This window comes from Thalassophryne amazonica, chromosome 1, assembly GCF_902500255.1.
Source record: "Thalassophryne amazonica chromosome 1, fThaAma1.1, whole genome shotgun sequence".
Classification (NCBI taxonomy): Eukaryota; Metazoa; Chordata; class Actinopteri; order Batrachoidiformes; family Batrachoididae; genus Thalassophryne; species Thalassophryne amazonica.
Window position 1 is genome coordinate 1,850,647 of NC_047103.1, and position 20,770 is coordinate 1,871,416.

Below are 20,770 nucleotides of genomic sequence, written 5' to 3' on the forward strand. Positions count from 1 at the left end.
TATCTGTCTGTCTGTATATCTGTCTGTGTCTGTATATCTGTCTGTCTGTGTGTCCGTATATCTGTCTGTCTGTGTGTCTGTATATCTGTCTGTCTGTATATCTGTCTGTGTCTGTATATCTGTCTGTCTGTGTGTCTGTATATCTGTGTGTCTGTATATCTGTCTGTGTCTGTATATCTGTCTGTCTGTGTGTCCGTATATCTGTCTGTCTGTGTGTCTGTATATCTGTGTGTCTGTCTGTCTGTATATCTGTCTGTCTGTCCGTATATCTGTCTGTCTGTATATCTGTCTGTGTGTCTGTATATCTGTCTGTGTCTGTATATCTGTCTGTCTGTGTGTCTGAATATCTGTCTGTCTGTCCGTATATCTGTCTGTCTGTATATCTGTCTGTATATCTGTCTGTCTGTGTGTCCGTATATCTGTCTGTCTGTGTGTCTGTATATCTGTCTGTGTGTCCGTATATCTGTCTGTGTGTCTGTATATCTGTCTGTCTGTATGTCCGTATATCTGTCTGTCTGTGTGTCCGTATATCTGTCTGTCTGTGTGTCCGTATATCTGTCTGTCTGTGTGTCCGTACATCTGTCTGTGTGTCTGTATATCTGTCTGTCTGTGTGTTGTTATATCTGTCTGTGTGTCCGTATATCTGTCTGTCTGTGTGTGTATATCTGTCTGTCTGTGTGTTGTTATATCTGTCTGTGTGTCCGTATATCTGTCTGTCTGTGTGTCTGTATATCTGTCTGTCTGTGTGTCCGTATATCTGTCTGTGTGTCCGTATATCTGTCTGTCTGTGTGTCCGTATATCTGTCTGTGTGTCCGTATATCTGTCTGTCTGTGTGTCTGTATATCTGTCTGTCTGTGTGTCCGTATATCTGTCTGTCTGTATGTCTGTATATCTGTCTGTCTGTGTGTCTGTATATCTGTCTGTGTGTCCGTATATCTGTCTGTCTGTGTGTCTGTATATCTGTCTGTCTGTGTGTCCGTATATCTGTCTGTATGTGTGTCCGTATATCTGTCTGTCTGTGTGTCTGTATATCTGTCTGTCTGTGTGTCCGTATATCTGTCTGTCTGTGTGTCCGTACATCTGTCTGTGTGTCTGTATATCTGTCTGTCTGTGTGTTGTTATATCTGTCTGTGTGTCCGTATATCTGTCTGTCTGTGTGTGTATATCTGTCTGTCTGTGTGTCTGTATATCTGTCTGTCTGTGTGTCCGTATATCTGTCTGTGTGTCTGTATATCTGTCTGTCTGTGTGTCTGTATATCTGTCTGTCTGTGTGTCCGTATATCTGTCTGTGTGTCCGTATATCTGTCTGTCTGTATATCTGTCTGTCTGTGTGTTGTTATATCTGTCTGTGTGTCCGTATATCTGTCTGTCTGTGTGTGTATATCTGTCTGTCTGTGTGTTGTTATATCTGTCTGTGTGTCCGTATATCTGTCTGTCTGTGTGTGTATATCTGTCTGTCTGTGTGTTGTTATATCTGTCTGTGTGTCTGTATATCTGTCTGTCTGTGTGTCCGTATATCTGTCTGTGTGTCCGTATATCTGTCTGTCTGTATATCTGTCTGTCTGTGTGTCCGTATATCTGTCTGTCTGTGTGTCTGTATATCTGTCTGTGTGTGTGTATTAGAGGCTGACATTTTTTCGGGATTCCCACGGGATGGGAGTCAACTTTGCTATTTATCACATGATTGGGATGATACAGGATTAAAAATTCATGGCAGCAGACGGGAGTGGGAACCAAAGTTTTAGGCAGCGAGCCGTCCTGCCGTCATTTGGGTGGTCAACTTTCGAAAAAGAAGGCAGAAAAAAGAGCAGATGACTTTGCTTAAAGCCGTCAAAAATTAGGACTGGTTTCGATTGCTGCAGCCGTGTGTGTGTGTGTGTGTGTGTGTGTGTGTGTGTGTGTGTTGGCTCGCTGCGAGGAGGGAGAGGGGAGGGGGCGAGGCGGTATGAGCGACGTCTGTCAGTGCAGAGTGACAGTGTGCACGAATGAAGCAACACAGACAAAACTGTGGCGCTGCCTTTATTTCTCTCTGGACTGTTCTGACGGTGCGTCCTGTTCACACGGCGTGCACGTGTCGGTGACAGTTATACTGAAATTATGAGATGAAATAAATGGTCAATGTTCTTTAAAAATGAGAATATATGAATGAACATCATAAAAATCACACACGTTTTTTCTTTTTTTAACTGATGTGTAGAAACTCTGCAGTGATGTTCAGAAGCAGAAATCACATAAAGCAGATGAGAACTCTGAACTTTAACAGGCTGTTATTTTCCACAGATTTAGTTTAGATAACTTAATGTAGTTTTATGTTCAAGCACAAAATGTGACTGAGGAGGAGTTAAAAGAGGAAATGAACTCTAGTCAGAATAAAAATATAAGATGCTGATTTTTGCTATTTTTCAGTTACCAGGCTGGAGTTCTGCGTTTCATTTATTTCAAAGTAAGTTACGTCTTATTATTTTCAAAAATCATGAGACTCACATCAGTCTGTATTGTTCAGTTTTTCCTGCATATGTTTATGTATTTTTTCCTTCTTTATAAGAGTTTGTTTTTTGCGTTTGTTCTACAAAGTTTGAAAAAACAATAAAATGTTCACACTTTTCTTTATTGCAGTTCTGTAATTTCAGAAATGCAACAGAAACAACCACAAATCAGAAAAAGTTGGAACTGTATGTAAAATTAAGATAAAAATAAAAATGTTGCACTATTCCTAGTTTTTCCACTCACACCCACAGAAGCCAAAAGTTCTTCCAGAGTTGTGTCTTGGTGGCTTCCCTCACTTGTCTTCTTCCAGCGTGGACATTTATTTTTTGAGAACTGCCTACCTGACACAGATTTACCATCAAGTACCAAACTGTTTGTATTTCTGAAATATATAAATGAAGTCTAAGAAATATTCAGTGACTTGGAAAAGTTCATGTTTTCATCCTCTGACATTTCTCAAGAAAACTGGCTGTAAATATAATAATAAATAAATAATATAATATAATCAATCAATCAATCAATTTTTTTATATAGCGCCAAATCACAACAAACAGTTGCCCCAAGGCGCTTTATATTGTAAGGCAAGGCCATACAATAATTATGTAAAACCCCAACGGTCAAAACGACCCCCTGTGAGCAAGCACTTGGCGACAGTGGGAAGGAAAAACTCCCTTTTAACAGGAAGAAACCTCCAGCAGAACCAGGCTCAGGGAGGGGCAGTCTTCTGCTGGGACTGGTTGGGGCTGAGGGAGAGAACCAGGAAAAAGACATGCTGTGGAGGGGAACAGAGATCAATCACTAATGATTAAATGCAGAGTGCTGCATACAGAGCAAAAAGAGAAAGAAACAGTGCATCATGGGAACATAATGTAAACTGATTCTTCCATTAACAATAAACTGCCCTGTCCCAACCTTTTTTGTTTTTTTTTTTGGAAAATGCTGCAGGCCTTAAACGTAGGAATGGACATATATTAACAAAAGTAAACAAAAATAAAGCTGATCTCACAAAACATGAAACATGTTGGTTTCATACAGTCTGCAGTTACAGAAATAGAAGACAAAGTAAATGTCAGGATCATCACATGTCCATCACCACCACATTTTGAAAAACTATAAGACCACAGGCCATGCATTATTTATTATTTATTTGTATTACCACAGATGAACTGTTCCTGTTGCCACATCTTCTGAAATTAAACTGCACAACACTAAAGCCTAAAAACTAAAAGACGGAAAAATGGGAGAGGTACAAGAGCGGGAGTCATTCTGAATGGGAGCGGGATGGGACTGGGAGTCATTTTACCAGGAGTGGGACAGGACATTAATTTTTTTTTTCTCTGGCCCAGGAGTGAGATGGGACAGGAGTGAAAATCTACTCCCGTGTCACCATCTAGTCTGCATATCTGTCTGTCTGTCTGTATATCTGTCTGTCTGTCTGTACAACTGTCTGTCTGCATATCTGTCTGTCTGTACATCTGTCAATATGTCTATTTCTGTCTCTGTCTGTCAGTACATCTGCCTGTATATCTGTATGTCTGTATGTATGTCTGTCTGTCTGTCTGTGTATGTGTGTGTGTTAGTGGTGGGCACAGTTCCGCTCATCTGCTAACCGCTAATTATTAAAAATAATGTTTTCATTATCGGATTAGCTTTTCAACTTTTACAGCCATCATCGAACCATTTATCTTCCGATAAGTTTTGGCCTGATAATTTTTAAACCGATAACATTTTTGCAGACGTAGCTTTTGGTAGTAGATGCACAGTTCTATCCTCGACAAACAGAGGAGAGCTTTTGACCATTTCTTTTGACCCGATACTGACACACTGCCAATATCAGCCAAGTCATCCACAGGCAACTTATGGTTAAAATTTTAACCAAATTAATTTCGGACAAGTTATTTAAATTAATATCACGTCTGAAGTTTTATAAAGTGAAAATATCAGTCAGATATATGTTTTAGTTTTAAAATACTGCACTAATTTTGAAGGTTATAGTATAGTGGTGACATGGTGTGTGCGCAGTGCATTATGGTCACGACAGAAGAAATACATTTGAGACGCTCTGATCATGCTCCACATGGACAACAGCATTAAACTCTTTGTATATTGTGCCTAAAACTCTCGTGAATATATTCCCTGGGTTTATAGACATTGTTATTGTGTGACATTGGTACTGGTATTGTTTAAGCGCCTTGGGGCAACTGTTTGTTGTGATTTGGCGCTATATAAATAAAATTGATTTGATTTGATTTATTGTGTTTGTTTTATGTAAAAATGCCAGAAGAAGCTCAGGTTGCTTCTCCAAAATCCGAAAAGTCTGTTAAATTGTGATTCAGGCCGTGTGATATAACCGGAGTCAAAATGCATAGAACACTGCCATCTACTGGCGATCGGTTATATCACAGTGTTGTCGACCGCAGGAGTTTAAAATTATCTGTAGGTTTCCAAAACCTGAGAGACCACACACGTAGAGATAAAAACAAATAATAGATCTGACAGGTTTAGTTGTACAGTGTGTGTGTCAGCCACATGGTTAAAACAACACACACAAACAGATTTCACACACGAACATTCCCAGGTCAAACACCTCGCTTTCTGATTGGCCGCATGTCACATTTAACTCCTCACGTCCTTCTTAACACACCACACATGGCAGGAGTATCTGATGAGATTATATTTAGCGTCATCACGTTTGCCGGGGCGTCCTTAAGACTGTCGGAAGGAGAAGATCGGGTCTGATATCGGCCTAATTATCTTGCCATGTGAATCAGGCTTGATGTTATGACGCCTCATGGAGCGACTGATTGATTGATTCGTTGTTATGACGCTGCACGGAGCCGCTAACCGATCGGATGTTATGACATCACACCGATTGATTCGTTGTGTAATGACGCCGCAAGGAGCGACTGATCGATGTGTTATTGACACTGCACCGCAAAGTTCAACGACCAAAATACCAACATTCTGGGCGCAATGAACATGTTTTCACTATTATTTGAGTTCTTTGTGCGAGTGACATCGTTATTCAAGCATTCAAAAGGAGACTGCTATCGCCACACAACTCCAACTACACACGAGAAAGTTTTTTGACAGTTCTTGTTATTGAAAGAAACCTCGTCTCCCCCGAAACGGATAGAGTTGTGAAACCAGGCGTGCGCTTAGGCGCTGTCTAGCAGGATCTTGAAAATTTCTTTCTTTTTTTATACAAATGAAAAAATTACATTTTACAAAAGCACATTTATTTGTAAACATCAACACATGTTACACTGATTCACTTGTGTTGGTTTCTAAATAGAATGAATGAATCAACCAATCAGTATGAGCGGAGGCTTAGTTTACCCATAATCCCCTTTGGGCATCTGTGTGTTAATGTTCAAATCTTCAGAATTAGTGCATTATTTTAAAATTAACAGATATGTGTTATATATCACTTTGTACATTTTAAGAGTTTACATTAATGTAGTTATTCTATCCGGATTAATTTGATTTATAGATCAAAACCATAAGTCAAACCTGCTTTCCATTTCAAGACCTCTGCCTCATGGCTGGACCACTGTATCAGGGTAAATGATGCTTTCCTACAGCAGGGCCAGAGCGCACAAAGACAGAAGCGTTGGCTTATTGACTGTTTGGGTTTGTGTTTGCCGTTGGTTCTCTTAGAAGCTTTGGTGGTGTTTAAACTCAAAATCAGCTTCTTAGTAGCTGAGAGCATATGGGACGCAAAATTTAAAGTTATCGGTTATCTGTAGCTTCTGATACATTTTTAGGCAGTTTATTGGTTTAGCGTTAAAAAGGATAACTTTTCAGTTAGCTGATTACCAGTTATGGAAGCTAACTTTTTGGTTAGCTGTGCCCACCAGTGGTGTGTGTCTGTATGTGTGCGTGTATGTGTATGTGTGTGTGTCTGTGTGTTTCCCAGAGGGTTTGCTTCATGATGATGACTGGTGCAATCTGAGCAGGTTTATGGGTTTTTGTGAGAACATCTTTGGACGCCCTCATCTGATGACTGACTGGATGTCTTTGGTCCCAGGTATCTGCTGGAATGACTTTGTGTCCACTGAACAGTTACTTAGTGAGACTCAGATGAGGAGTATCACTGACACTGTGAGGGAACATTTAGTCCATTTGGGGAGTTTCTCTGGACATGATCCAGGACACAGGAGGACCCCAAAGACTGGAGAAGGACATGGCCATGCCCACATTTCACCTGTCTGCAGCAGATAGATGGTTGCTGGGTGGTTGTCATCCAGGATCCAGGGTCAGCTCTATGACACCCGCTCACACTTTGGGGATCTCTGTGTTCTTATGTCCGTCAAAGTCCTAAGAAAAACAGTTTTTGGTGTTGATGGACTCATGAGGATCCACAATCCAGGACAACCAAGTGCTGATCCTGAACACTTCCACAAAATATCCTCATGGTCAAACTGCAGTTCCTGCTGATATGTTTGTCTGTTTGGGGAACAAATGTCTTATAGTTTGTCCTTGTGGTGGATCAACATTCAGGACAGTGGGGACCCAAGTCTTAAAGAAGGCCACAAACGTTCCAAACACAGCTGGACCTAAACTGGTTTTCCAGTTAACCCATGCTAACTGGCTTGGCGTGACAGCGTAGATTCCTGCCTAATGCAGTTCCTGAAACCAGACCATACGTTACACATTAAATTGGGGGTTTTCAGTCTTGGACCCGTGTTTGAAACCGTTTATATTTCTGTGAGGCAAGATTTTAAAAACCAGATCACAGGAAGCAGCCAAGCTAGTAATGTTTCCGATACCAACTAATAACTACTTTAAATACAGGAAATATAAAACTGATGGTCCAAAGTTTGACCTTTCAAAATGAAGCATGTATATAAAGAGTTTTTACCGTTTCTTCATCAGGAGGACGACTCCAAGGAAGATGATAATGAAGAGCAGAATCCCAGCAATGACTCCGGCAATCTTCACCGTGTGGTCCGACTGTTTCTCCTGTTCTGGTTCTGGCTTTCTGGTCACTGCACCTGAAACACAGAGAAAATTTAATTTAGCGTTCATCACCTTTATAGATCACAGACAAAAGATCACCTCACATACCACTCCTGGTCTGAACCTGTCCTTGTCCTGGGTCCTGGGTCCTGGACCACATCGGCTCATGGTCTAAAATTGACTGTCTGAATGTCATAAAACCCGAGAGGGACTGAAGACTTATTTGGAACTTTCAGTAGGCGTGGCCTAACACTATGTGTCCCGTGTGGAGGGGGTGTGGTCTAACACTATGTGTCCTGTGTGGAGGGGGTGTGGTCTAACACTATGTGGCCTGTGTGGAGGGGGTGTGGTCCAACACTGTGTTACATGTGGAGGGGGTGTGGTCTAACACTATGTGTCCTGTGTGGAGGGGGTGTGGTCTAACACTATGTGTCCTGTGTGGAGAGGGTGTGGTCTAACACTGGGGGTGTGGTCCAACACTATGTGTCCTATGTGGAGGGGGTGTGGTCTAACACTGTGTCCTGGGTGGAGGAGGTGTGGTCTAACACTATGTGTCCCGTGTGGAGGGGGTGTGGTCCAACACTATATGTCACATGTGGAGGGGGTGCGGTCTAACACTATATGTCACATTTGGAGGGCGTGTGGTATAACACTGTGTTACATGTGGAGGGGGTGTGGTCTAACACTATATGTCACATTTGGAGGGCGTGTGGTATAACACTGTGTTACATGTAGAGGGGGTGTGGTCTAACACTATATGTCACATTTGGATGGCGTGTGGTATAACACTGTGTTACATGTGGAGGGGGTGTGGTCTAGCACTATATGTTACATGTGGAGGGGGTGTGGTCTAACACTATGTGGCCTGTGTGGAGGGGGTGTGGTCCAACACTGTGTTACATGTGGAGGGGGTGTGGTCTAACACTATGTGTCCTGTGTGGAGGGGGTGTGGTCTAACACTATGTGTCCTGTGTGGAGAGGGTGTGGTCTAACACTGGGGGTGTGGTCCAACACTATGTGTCCTATGTGGAGGGGGTGTGGTCTAACACTGTGTCCTGGGTGGAGGAGGTGTGGTCTAACACTATGTGTCCCGTGTGGAGGGGGTGTGGTCCAACACTATATGTCACATGTGGAGGGGGTGCGGTATAACACTGTGTTACATGTAGAGGGGGTGTGGTCTAACACTATATGTCACATTTGGATGGCGTGTGGTATAACACTGTGTTACATGTAGAGGGGGTGTGGTCTAACACTATATGTCACATTTGGATGGCGTGTGGTATAACACTGTGTTACATGTAGAGGGGGTGTGGTCTAACACTATATGTCACATTTGGAGGGCGTGTGGTATAACACTGTGTTACATGTAGAGGGGGTGTGGTCTAACACTATATGTCACATTTGGATGGCGTGTGGTATAACACTGTGTTACATGTGGAGGGGGTGTGGTCTAGCACTATATGTTACATGTGGAGGGGGTGTGGTCTAACACTATATGTCACATGTGGAGGGGGTGTGGTCTAACACTATATGTCACATTTGGAGGGCGTGTGGTATAACACTGTGTTACATGTGGAGGGGGTGTGGTCTAGCACTATATGTTACATGTGGAGGGGGTGTGGTCTAACACTATATGTCACATTTGGAGGGCGTGTGGTATCTGTGTTACATGTGGAGGGGGTGTGGTATAACACTGTGCTACATGTGGAGGGGGTGTGGTATAACACTATATGTCACATTTGGAGGGCGTGTGGTATCTGTGTTACATGTGGAGGGGGTGTGGTATAACACTGTGCTACATGTGGAGGGGGTGTGGTATAACACTATATGTCACATTTGGAGGGCGTGTGGTATCTGTGTTACATGTGGAGGGGGTGTGGTATAACACTGTGCTACATGTGGAGGGGGTGTGGTATAACACTGTGCTACATGTGGAGGGGGTGTGGTATAACACTATATGTCACATTTGGAGGGCGTGTGGTATCTGTGTTACATGTGGAGGGGGTGTGGTATAACACTGTGCTACATGTGGAGGGGGTGTGGTATAACACTATATGTCACATTTGGAGGGCGTGTGGTATCTGTGTTACATGTGGAGGGGGTGTGGTATAACACTGTGCTACATGTGGAGGGGGTGTGGTATAACACTATATGTCACATTTGGAGGGCGTGTGGTATCTGTGTTACATGTGGAGGGGGTGTGGTATAACACTGTGCTACATGTGGAGGGGGTGTGGTATAACACTATATGTCACATTTGGAGGGCGTGTGGTATCTGTGTTACATGTGGAGGGGGTGTGGTATAACACTGTGCTACATGTGGAGGGGGTGTGGTATAACACTATATGTCACATTTGGAGGGCGTGTGGTATCTGTGTTACATGTGGAGGGGGTGTGGTATAACACTGTGCTACATGTGGAGGGGGTGTGGTATAACACTATATGTCACATTTGGAGGGCGTGTGGTATCTGTGTTACATGTGGAGGGGGTGTGGTATAACACTATATGTCACATTTGGAGGGCGTGTGGTATCTGTGTTACATGTGGAGGGGGTGTGGTATAACACTATATGTCACATTTGGAGAGCATGTGGTATCTGTGTTACATGTGGAGGGGGTGTGGTATAACACTGTGCTACATGTGGAGGGGGTGTGGTATAACACTATATGTCACATTTGGAGGGAGTGTGGTATCTGTGTTACATGTGGAGGGGGTGTGGTATAACACTGTGCTACATGTGGAGGGGGTGTGGTATAACACTATATGTCACATTTGGAGGGCGTGTGGTATCTGTGTTACATGTGGAGGGGGTGTGGTCTAACACTGTGTTACATGTGGAAGGGGTGTGGTATAACACTATATGTCACATTTGGAGGGGGTGTGGTCTAACACTATGTGTCCACTGTGGAGGGGGTGTGGTCTAACACTATATGTCACATTTGGAGGGGGTGTGGTATAACACTGTGTTACATGTGGAGGGGGTGTGGTCCAACACTATCTGTCCTGTGTGGAGGGGGTGTGGTCTAACTATCTGTCCTGTGTGGAGGGGGTGTGGTCTAACTATCTGTCCTGTTTGGAAGGGGTGTGGTCTAACTATCTGTCCTGTGTGGAGGGGGTGTGGTCTAACTATCTGTCCTGTGTGGAGGGGGCGTGGTCTAACTATCTGTCCTGTGTGGAGGGGGCGTGGTCTAACTATCTGTCCTGTGTGGTCTAACGTTACCTGGCGTGAACCACAGAAGCTGCAACAAGCAGTTTGTGAATTGAATGTTTTGTTTGCACTGAAGCAGAAGAAACAGGAAGCAGTTTAGATTGTCGCTAAAACATGTGAGTGAAGAAACAGAATCAGAACAACATTACTAGTATTACTACAAGTATTTTAGTATTATTACGAGTATTACTAGTACTACTAGTACTCCTCTTCAGGAGTGCACCTGGTTTCAAAGACCTACTGGTGGTCTGAGGCAGACTGTCGATTGCTGGAACAATCTCACTGATAAACAGGTAACTGATGCCTTCTTCAGGTGTTTTGTGCAACGCTCCCGTGGAGGAGGAGGCGGCGCTCCCGGCGAGGAGGCGACAGTGTTCACGGGGAGGAGGAGACGGCACTCACGGGGAGGAGGAGGTGGCGCTCCCGGTGAGGAGGAGGCGACGGCGCTCACGGGGAGGAGGAGACGGCGCTTACGGGGAGGAGGAGACGGCACTCACGGGGAGGAGGAGGCGGCGCTCCCAGCGAGGAGGAGACGGCGCTCACGGGGAGGAGGAGACGGCGCTCACAGGGAGGAGGAGGCGGCGCTCCCGGCGAGGAGGAGACGGCGCTCACGGGGAGGAGGAGACGGCGCTCACGGGGAGGAGGAGACGGCGCTCACGGGGAGGAGGAGACGGCGCTCACGGGGAGGAGGAGGCGGCGCTCACGGGGAGGAGGAGACGGCGCTCACGGGGAGGAGGAGACGGCGCTCACGGGGAGGAGGAGACGGCGCTCACGGGGAGGAGGTGTCAGGCTTGGCCCCGGCTCAGGTTTTAGGTCTTAGTGGTTGGCATATTTCTTTTGTGATTTTCTGGTTTTACTTTTCATTAGTTCATACTTTATCATATTACTCTCAGTTTGATTCTGTTTATTGTTTTGCTTTCTTTATTATTTAGTCACTGTTTTCATTTAGCACCTCATCATTTAGTTTGCAGTCATTCAGTTATTTGTTGCTTTTCCTTGTGTTACACTTTCATCACTGGTTCATTCTTTGCTTATCATTTATTGTGCAGTTTGTATTTGTTACTCTGGGTCTTTTATGTTACTTTAGTCTGAGTTTAGTTCTGGTTATCACATTTGTTGTATAATGTTTAGTCACAGGTTTTTGTTATTATTTATCTTTGGTGTTGCTCATCAGATTATGTTCCACTTGTTATTCATTGCATTTTCTGTTTATGAGTTATCTTGTTTTATTCTTTGCATTATGCTGTGTTCACTGGGTTTTGTTTATTTGTGGATTAACCGATAGGTTGTTTTGCCATTTTATTGTATTCACTTTTCTGTACCGTTCAGTTAGTCCATTCAAGTTTTAGTTTTCTGGTTTTCCCCTTTTTGATTTGTTATGGTAGTTCTTACGTTTGCCCCTTTTGTTTTGTTCACATTCATTGCTGAACATGTCATGTTTCTCAGTTTTTCTGTCACTCACTTCTCTTGTTTTGCACCGCTTTGTTTTGCCCTCTCGCACACTCTTGCCTTTCTTCTCTCCTCTTTGTTCACTTCACCACACCTCTCTCCACACACCTGCTTCACATCAGCCTGATTACTTTGCTCTTCTTTAAAACCCTCACAGTTCCACAGCTCACGCGGCCCGATTGTTGACTCTGCTCACTTTCTCGCCTTTTGTTCTCGTCCTGTTGTGCTCTTCTGTGTTTTTTGACCTTGCTTTGTATCCTCCGACCTCCGCCTTGCTGTTGCCCTGTACTCAGCCTGGTTTTTGACTCTGCCTCTGTTTTGCCCATATTACTCCTTGATGCCGGTTGTATCAACTTTGCTTGTTCCTGGACCCTGACCCAGCCTGCCTCATGTCTGATACCTCTGCCAGTAAGTTTGACTACCTGTGTACCGAATCCTATGCCTGGTCTTCTGATAAAGCTTTTCATCAATCTAAGCCAACCATGCCTGTGAGTCTGCATTGGTCTCCTCCTGCTTCATGTGTCAAGCCATCATCAGTCCTGACAGGAGGAGGCGGCGCTCACGGGGAGGATGAGGCGGCGCTCACGGGGAGGAGGAGGAGGCGGCGCTCACGGGGAGGAGGAGGCGGCGGCGCTCACGGGGAGGAGGAGGAGGCGGCGCTCACGGAGAGGAGGAGGCGGCGGCGCTGAGATGAGTGATGAGTCGTCCTGACTGTATAATGTGATGGGACGTCAGCACCATGAAAAAGCCATTATTGTCCTCTGTCCACCTGAAATGTCCTTTCAGACGACTCTGGAGATGGGAAACACTCACCACAAAATATCCACATCAACTTGTACAATGTGCGTGCGGTGTCGCCACTGTTCTAATCAGACAGCAGCTGTCACTCAGCATGTGCAGGTCAAAAGCAGAAGAGCACCAAATCAGACCTGGGGGCGGAGCCATGAGGCGGAGGGCGTGACATCTGATTTCTTCTGTCTTTGTGCAGGACAGCTTCAAACGCTGCACATTTATAAGAACAATCAACTGAAACAAACACAAAGTGTCACTTTGACACAAAGGGCGACACAATGAAGTGACCAGAGACGGACGTCCACAAAAAAACCCAACTGGACGGAGAGAAAAACATCCAAACAAACAAACCCGGCAGCGATTTCACAGACCAGGTCAGCTGCAAAGTAACCAGCCACCCGCTGCAGCCAGGTGAAAGGTGGGCGTGTCCATGTGCTTCTCCAGTCTCTGAGGTCCTCCTGTGTCCTGGATCATGTTCACAGAAACTCCCCACATGGACTAAATGTGGTGTCTGATGTTCCCTCAGTGTCAGTGATCCTCCTCATCTGAGTCTCACTAAGTAACTTGGACACAAAGTCATTCCAGCAGGAACCAAAGATCCCCCACAGAGACCTGGGACCAAAGACATCCACTGGTTAGAGTCCAAGTCTGAGAACCAGACAGGAAGACGGAAAGCACCAGGACCCTAAAGACTTGGACCTTCATTCTCCTGCAGAGATATCAGCAACATCAAACAGCTCTGACCTTTGACCTCATCACTCTAAAAGACTTTCCTGGCCATCTCTGAGTCTCAAAGGCTGAGGCCCAAAAGACATGAACGTTCCTGCTGAGATCAGTGAAGTTCAACACTTCTCAGGTGTGTGAAAAGCTCCAGAACAGAGGTTTCCTCTCTTCTGCCCACCTCTCCTCCACACATCTTCTCTCCTCTGCTTAATATTTCTTCTGTGGCTAACAAGTCCCCAAGCAGCCAAGCCTCATGTGGCTAAAAACTACCACATGGTTCTTTGTTTAATTCTTGTTTCCTGAGTTTTGATAGCATTTGATAACAATTTACCAGCCTGATAACTTTTTTAAGGCTGGTCAACTTCTTACTTTTGTAAGACAACCTTCTCGTGGAACTTTTTACATTAAGAGCGAATTTACAGAAAAGCGTCTTTCCCTTTTTTGTAATTTACAACAGCGCTATCAAACTTAAACTTTTTCTAATTTCACAAAGACTTCTAATCTGGCCACCAGAAATCTTTTGAGAACAAACACCTTCACTTTTTGGGTCAAGCGAGTTCCTACGGACCAAACCGCCAAAGCAATGTGGCCCGTCCTCCTGGCAAACTCGGCTGAAAAACAGAGGTTCAACCCCAGACCCAGGCGAGCTCACGCCGAACCTGGTCATCTGCGACAGAGGACATCTGCTCGCCCCACATCTTCCAAGGAACAGCTACGTACTCGTGAAAGGTCCCAGCAAGGGTTTTGTTGCCAACAGATGCAAAGTGGCTTTAAACATATTCATTTAATTTTCTAATAATAATTGCCTTCAAAATTCATTACTAAATTAAACTCAGATTTATTTACTTACAACTTATTTCACTGCTTTCTTTCAATGTCTCATGAGTAACAAATTTGTCCACAATAAAACTATTTAATATTGTTCATGATGTCAGTAAAACGTTGATGTCAAAATGTCAGTAAACTGTTGATTTTTCTGGTATATTTGTAAAAAAAAATGTAAATATTCCTGCTATATGTGTATGTCTGTCTTGTGTGTGTATGTCTTGTGTGTGTACGTCTTGTGTGTGTGTGTCGTGTGTGTGTCTGTCTTGTGTGTGTTGTGTGTATGTCTGTGTCGTGTGTTGTGTCTTGTGTGTGTTGTGTCTTGTGTGTGTGTGTGTGTCTGTGTCTTGTGTGTGTGTGTGTATGTCTGTGTCGTGTGTGTGTCTGTGTCGTGTGTGTGTCTGTGTCGTGTGTGTGTCTGTGTGTCTGTGTGCTGCAGCCAGCTGCAGAGTAGCTCCTTTGATGTGAATCTGAACCAGTGTTCGTAGCTTCGGGGCTTCAGTGCTTCGCTCTGAGTGGGAGGACGTGCTGTTTTCAAACTTTTCTCCTTTAGGCTCGTAAATATTTAAATGTAATTTTCTGTGTTTAACATTCCACCTGCTCTGATGTTGATTAATGAATAACTCCCTCCCACACACACACACACACACACACACACACACACACACACACACACACACACACACACACACACACACACACACACACACACACACACACACACACAGAAGGTGTGTCTGAAGGTGACACTGTCAGACACCAAGCTCATCCAAATCAGGAGCATTCAGGCTCAATCTGTGGCTCGGACACCAAACCAGGATGAGCAGACACGGATACTACGAGCCAGGTGACGCCAATCCTGGATCAGCGCGAGCACATGGATCCCTCAAACAGAGCCCGCCATCAATCACCATGGCAACCACAGCTGCATACTTCACCCCAACGGAGGCGGAAGTCGTGATGGAGGCTGACGAGGACATAAGGCAGTAAATCAGAAGGACAGGTAAAACCACCACAATGACTAAACAAGGACAGGGAACGCGGCAAAGTACTGCAAAGTGCCTGAATGCGTTAGTAATACACAAACACACCCTGGCTGCTCCACTGAAACCAGAACCATTACAATCCAAATACAAGCAGTTCAATTCAATTTCAATTTATTCATTTTATATAGCTCCAAATCACAACAGAGCACTCAGCCAGGAGGCTGAGTGTTTCAACCCTGAACCATAACACTCTCCTTTTGGCAGGTCAGCAGTGGTGGACAGACACGACTCACTCCCTCCTCTTCCAAATCCAACAGGAGGCTCTCTGCTCCTCTCCGAGTCTTCTCATCGCCTTACCCCGCTCTGTTCCTCTTCGTCCAACTGCTGTCAACAGTCTCCAAACTGACTGGGCTGGGAATCCCCTGCATCCCACATCAACTGGCTACAACCATGTCTGCCAGCCCTTGTTTCTGCAATCCTGCACCAGCTCTCAAGAACATTCAGATTTCCTTTCATATGCCTCTTCACACCCCTCCTCCCATGGCACAGTAAGCTCCACCAGGATGATTTTCTTTCCTGTAACAGAGCAAAGGACTCCATCTGGTCTCAAGGTTGTGTGGACACAGTACATAGGGTTTAAGTAGGTCAGTTAGGTAGGGAGGGGCCGGTCTATGAACAATTTTATAGGTTAGTAGCAGAACCTTAAAATCTGATCTCACTGGGACAGGAAGCCAGTGAAGAGACGCTGGTCAAACTTTCTGCTTCGTGTCAAAACTCTGGCAGCAGTATTTTGAACCAATTGGAGAGCCCTAATGCTGGACTGCAATAAACCAGAAAATAGAACATTGCAGTAGCCCAATCTAGAAGAGACAAATGCATGGATCAGGGTCTCAGCATCAGCCATAGAAAGGATGGGACGACTCTTCGCTGTATTTCGCAGGTGGAAGAAAGCAGTCCTAGTAATATTTCTAATGTGGAGGTCAAAGGACAACGTAGGGTCAAAAATTACCCCAAGGTTCCTCACTTTGTCACTGTGATGTATGACACATAAGCGTTAACTGGTCAAATTGATACCGATGTCTCACAGGACCAAGAACCATCATTTCAGTCTTACAGAGTTTAAAAGTAGGAAGTTTCAATACATCAAACTTCTCACTGATGCAAGGCAATCTTCTAAGGATTTTATGTGAACGAGATTACCAGCAGTTATCGGCATGTATAACTGAGTATCATCAGCAGAGCAGTGAAAGGTAATCCCAAAACGCTGCAATATGTGCCCAAGGGGTGCTATATAAAGGGAGAAAAGCAGAGGGCCTAAGACGGACCCCTGTGGAACCCCAAATTTCATGTCACTAAGGTTAGAGGTAGTGTTACTATACAAAACACAGTGAGAACGACTGGTTAAGTATGACGTCAGCCATGCAAGGGCACTCCCAGTAATCCCAAAATGATTTTCCAGCCTATCGAGTAGAATTTGATGATCTACTGTATCAAATGCAGCACTGAGATCGGACAGCACCAGAACTGTAGTGGTGTCTGAACTCACCACTTTAGTGAGAGCCGTCTCTGTGGAATGATATTTTCTAAAAGCAGACTGCAGTGGCTCAAAGAGATTATTCTCAGTAAGATAGTCTACGAGCTGCCGTGACACCACTTTTCCTGAATTTAGAGCAAAATGATAGATTTGATATCGGCCGATAGTTTGTCAATACACTCGGGTCATGATTATAGATTTCTTAAGTAATGGTTTAATCACTGCAGATTTGATACATTTAGGAACAGATCCACAGGTGAATGAGAAATTAATAATTTCCCGCACAGTCGGCCCAAGAGTGGGTCACAAGTCCTTAAACAGTTTTGTTGGTATAGGATCAAATAAACAAGTTGTGCTTTTTGTCAACGTTACGAGTTTTGTCAGCACGCCTAATGAGATACTATCAAATTCTGTAAATCTAGGTAATACCTCAGTAATGGAGCCCACCTCAATAGCAGGGTGTAGTGGCTGGGTTAAGGCATGCTGGGATATGCTCAATCTGAGGTACCCCAAGTAGGCAATCCATCAGTTTCCTGCTGAGAACCATGACCTCATATTGAGAGGTGCTGATCCTCATCCCAGCTGCTTCACACTCTGCTGTGAACGGATCCAGTGAGTGTCTGTGTGCCAACAGGACCACATCATCTGCAAAAAGCAGAGATGAGACCCTGAGTCCACCAAACTGAAGACCCTCCTTGCCCCATCTACGCCTCTATATCCTGTCCATGAATATCACAAACAGGATTGATGACAAGGTGGAGCCCTGGCGGAGGCCAACCCGCTATGGAAACGAGTCCGACTTACTGCCGGGCACCCCAACACAGCTCTCGCTTTGTGAGTACAAAGATTGGATGGCCGTGAGAAGGGACCCACTCAGTCCATACTCCCCCAGCACCTCCCACAGTATCTCCTGGGGTACCCAATCATAGAAACATGGTGTCTAACCAGATCCTTACTCTGGATGGCATTACCCTGACCTCCAGTAATACTGTGAGAAATCTTGGAGTCATTTTTGATCAGGATATGTCCTTCAATGCGCATATTGGCTTTCACTGCGGTATTGTATCACTTCCTGTTCCGGAGCACAGCGGTGTTTTGCTGTATCTGTTAGCTGTTTAATCTGCATAGTTAGATTGATGTAGATAACGATTTATTTCCCAGTGTAATCTTCACGTGCCTTAACTAAAGCACTCTTTCTGCTGAATCACCTCTAAATTATTTTCACATTCTTCACTTTGTGTGTTTTTAGGAATCTGCTAGCTTAATGCAGCTATTAGCCGGTTTAGCATGGTGGCTTCTCCTGTCTCTCCCGCACTTTTCTGCGCTGGGTGTGAAATGTTTAGTTATTCCTCGGCCTCCTTTAGCAGTAACGGTACTTGTAATAAGTGTAGCTTGTTCGTAGCTTTGGAGGCCAGGCTGGGCGAATTAGAGACTCGGCTCCGCACCTTGGAAAATCCTACAGCTAGCCAGGCCCCTGTACTCGGTGCAGACCAAGGTAGCTTAGCTGCCATTAGCTGTCCCCCAGCAGATCCCGAGCAGCCGGGAAAGCAGGCCGGCTGGGTGACTGTGAAGAAGAAGCATAGTTCTAAACAGAAGCCCCCTGTACACCGCCAACCCATTCACATCTCTAACCGTTTTTCCCCACTCGGCGACACACCCACCGAGGGTCAAACTCTGGTTATTGGCGACTCTGTTTTGAGAAATGTGAAGTTAGCGACACCAGCAACCATAGTCAATTGTCTTTCGGGGGCCAGAGCAGGCGACATTGAAGGAAATTTGAAACTGCTGGCTAAGGCTAAGCGTAAATTTGGTAAGACTGTAATTCACGTCGGCAGTAATGACACCCGGTTACGCCAATCGGAGGTCACTAAGATTAACACTGAATCGGTGTGTAACTTTGCAAAAACAATGTCGGACTCTGTAGTTTTCTCTGGGCCCCTCCCCAATCGGACCGGGAGTGACATGTTTAGCCGCATGTTCTCCTTGAATTGCTGGCTGTCTGAGTGGTGTCCAAAAAATGAGGTGGGCTTCATAGATAATTGGCAAAGCTTCTGGGGAAAACCTGGTCTTGTTAGGAGAGACGGCATCCATCCCACTTTGGATGGAGCAGCTCTCATTTCTAGAAATCTGACCAATTTTATTAAACCCTCCAAACTGTGACTATCCAGGGTTGGGACCAGGAAGCAGAGTTGTAGTCTTACACACCTCTCTGCAGCTTCTCTCCCCCTGCCATCCCCTCATTACCCCATCCCCGTAGAGACGGTGCCTGCTCCCAGACCACCAATAACCAGCAAAAATCTATTTAAGCATAAAAATTCAAAAAGAAAAAATAATATAGCACCTTCAACTGCACCACAGACTAAAACAGTTAAATGTGGTCTATTAAACATTAGGTCTCTCTCTTCTAAGTCCCTGTTAGTAAATGATATAATAATTGATCAACATATTGATTTATTCTGCCTTACAGAAACCTGGTTACAGCAGGATGAATATGTTAGTTTAAATGAGTCAACACCCCCGAGTCACACTAACTGTCAGAATGCTCGTAGCACGGGCCGAGGCGGAGGATTAGCAGCAATCTTCCATTCCAGCTTATTAATTAATCAAAAACCCAGACAGAGCTTTAATTCATTTATCTATCGTCCACCTGGTCGTTACTGTGAGTTTCTTTGTGATTTTTCAGACCTTTTGTCTGACTTAGTGCTTAGCTCAGATAAGATCATTATAGTGGGCGATTTTAACATCCACACAGATGCTGAGAATGACAGCCTCAACACTGCATTTAATCTATTATTAGACTCAGTTGGCTTTTCTCAAAATGTAAATGAGCCCACCCACCACCTTAGCCACACTTTAGATCTTGTTCTGACATATGGCATAGAAATTGAAGACTTAACAGTATTCCCTGAAAACCCCTTTTTGTCTGATCATTTCTTAATAACATTTACATTTACTCTGATGGACCACCCAGCAGTGGGGAATAAGTTTCATTACAGTAGAAGTCTTTCAGAAAGCGCTGCAACTAGGTTTAAGGATATGATTCCTTCTTTATGTTCTCTAATGCCATATACCAACACAGTGCAGAGTAGCTACCTAAACTCTGTGAGTGAGATAGATTATCTCGTCAATAGCTTTACATCCTCATTCAGCACAACTTTGGATGCTGTAGCTCCTCTGAAAAAGAGAGCCTTAAATCAGAAGTGCCTGACTCCATGGTATAACTCACAAACTCGCAGCTTAAAGCAGATAACCCGTAAGTTGGAGAGGAAATGGCGTCTCACTCATTTAGAAGATCTTCATTTAGCCTGGAAAAAGTCTGTTGCTCTATAAAAAAGCCCTCCGTAAAGCTAGGACATCTTTCTACTCATCACTAATTGAAGAAAATAAGAACAACCCCAGGTTTCTTTTCAGCACTGTAGCCAGGCTGACAAAGAGTCAGAGCTCTATTGAGCTGCTTTCAGTGATGCCGGCATTTGGTTAGACTCTTTCTCTCCGATTGTTCTGTCTGAGTTATTTTCATTAGTTACTTCCTCCAAACCATCAACATGTTTATTAGACCCCATTCCTACCAGGCTGCTCAAGGAAGCCCTACCATTATTTAATGCTTCGATCTTAAATATGATCAATCTATCTTTATTAGTTGGCTATGTACCACAGGCTTTTAAGGTGGCAGTAATTAAACCATTACTTAAAAAGCATCACTTGACCCAGCTATCTTAGCTAATTATAGGCCAATCTCCACCTTCCTTTTTCTCTCAAAAATTCTTGAAAGGGTAGTTGTAAAACAGCTAAGATCATCTGC

At 44.4% G+C, this 20,770-nt stretch overlaps 1 protein-coding gene across 1 annotated transcript in view; it reads right to left on the reverse strand.

Moving 5' to 3' along the window:
* The window catches only part of ptprma (protein tyrosine phosphatase receptor type Ma), a 535,684-nt gene that overhangs the window by 207,260 nt on the left and 307,654 nt on the right, over positions 1-20,770 (reverse strand). Inside the window, exon 17 of the mRNA XM_034183087.1 lies at positions 7,353-7,485. Within this exon, the coding sequence (XP_034038978.1) occupies positions 7,353-7,485 (133 nt within the window). The remainder of the gene's footprint in view (positions 1-7,352; positions 7,486-20,770) is intronic.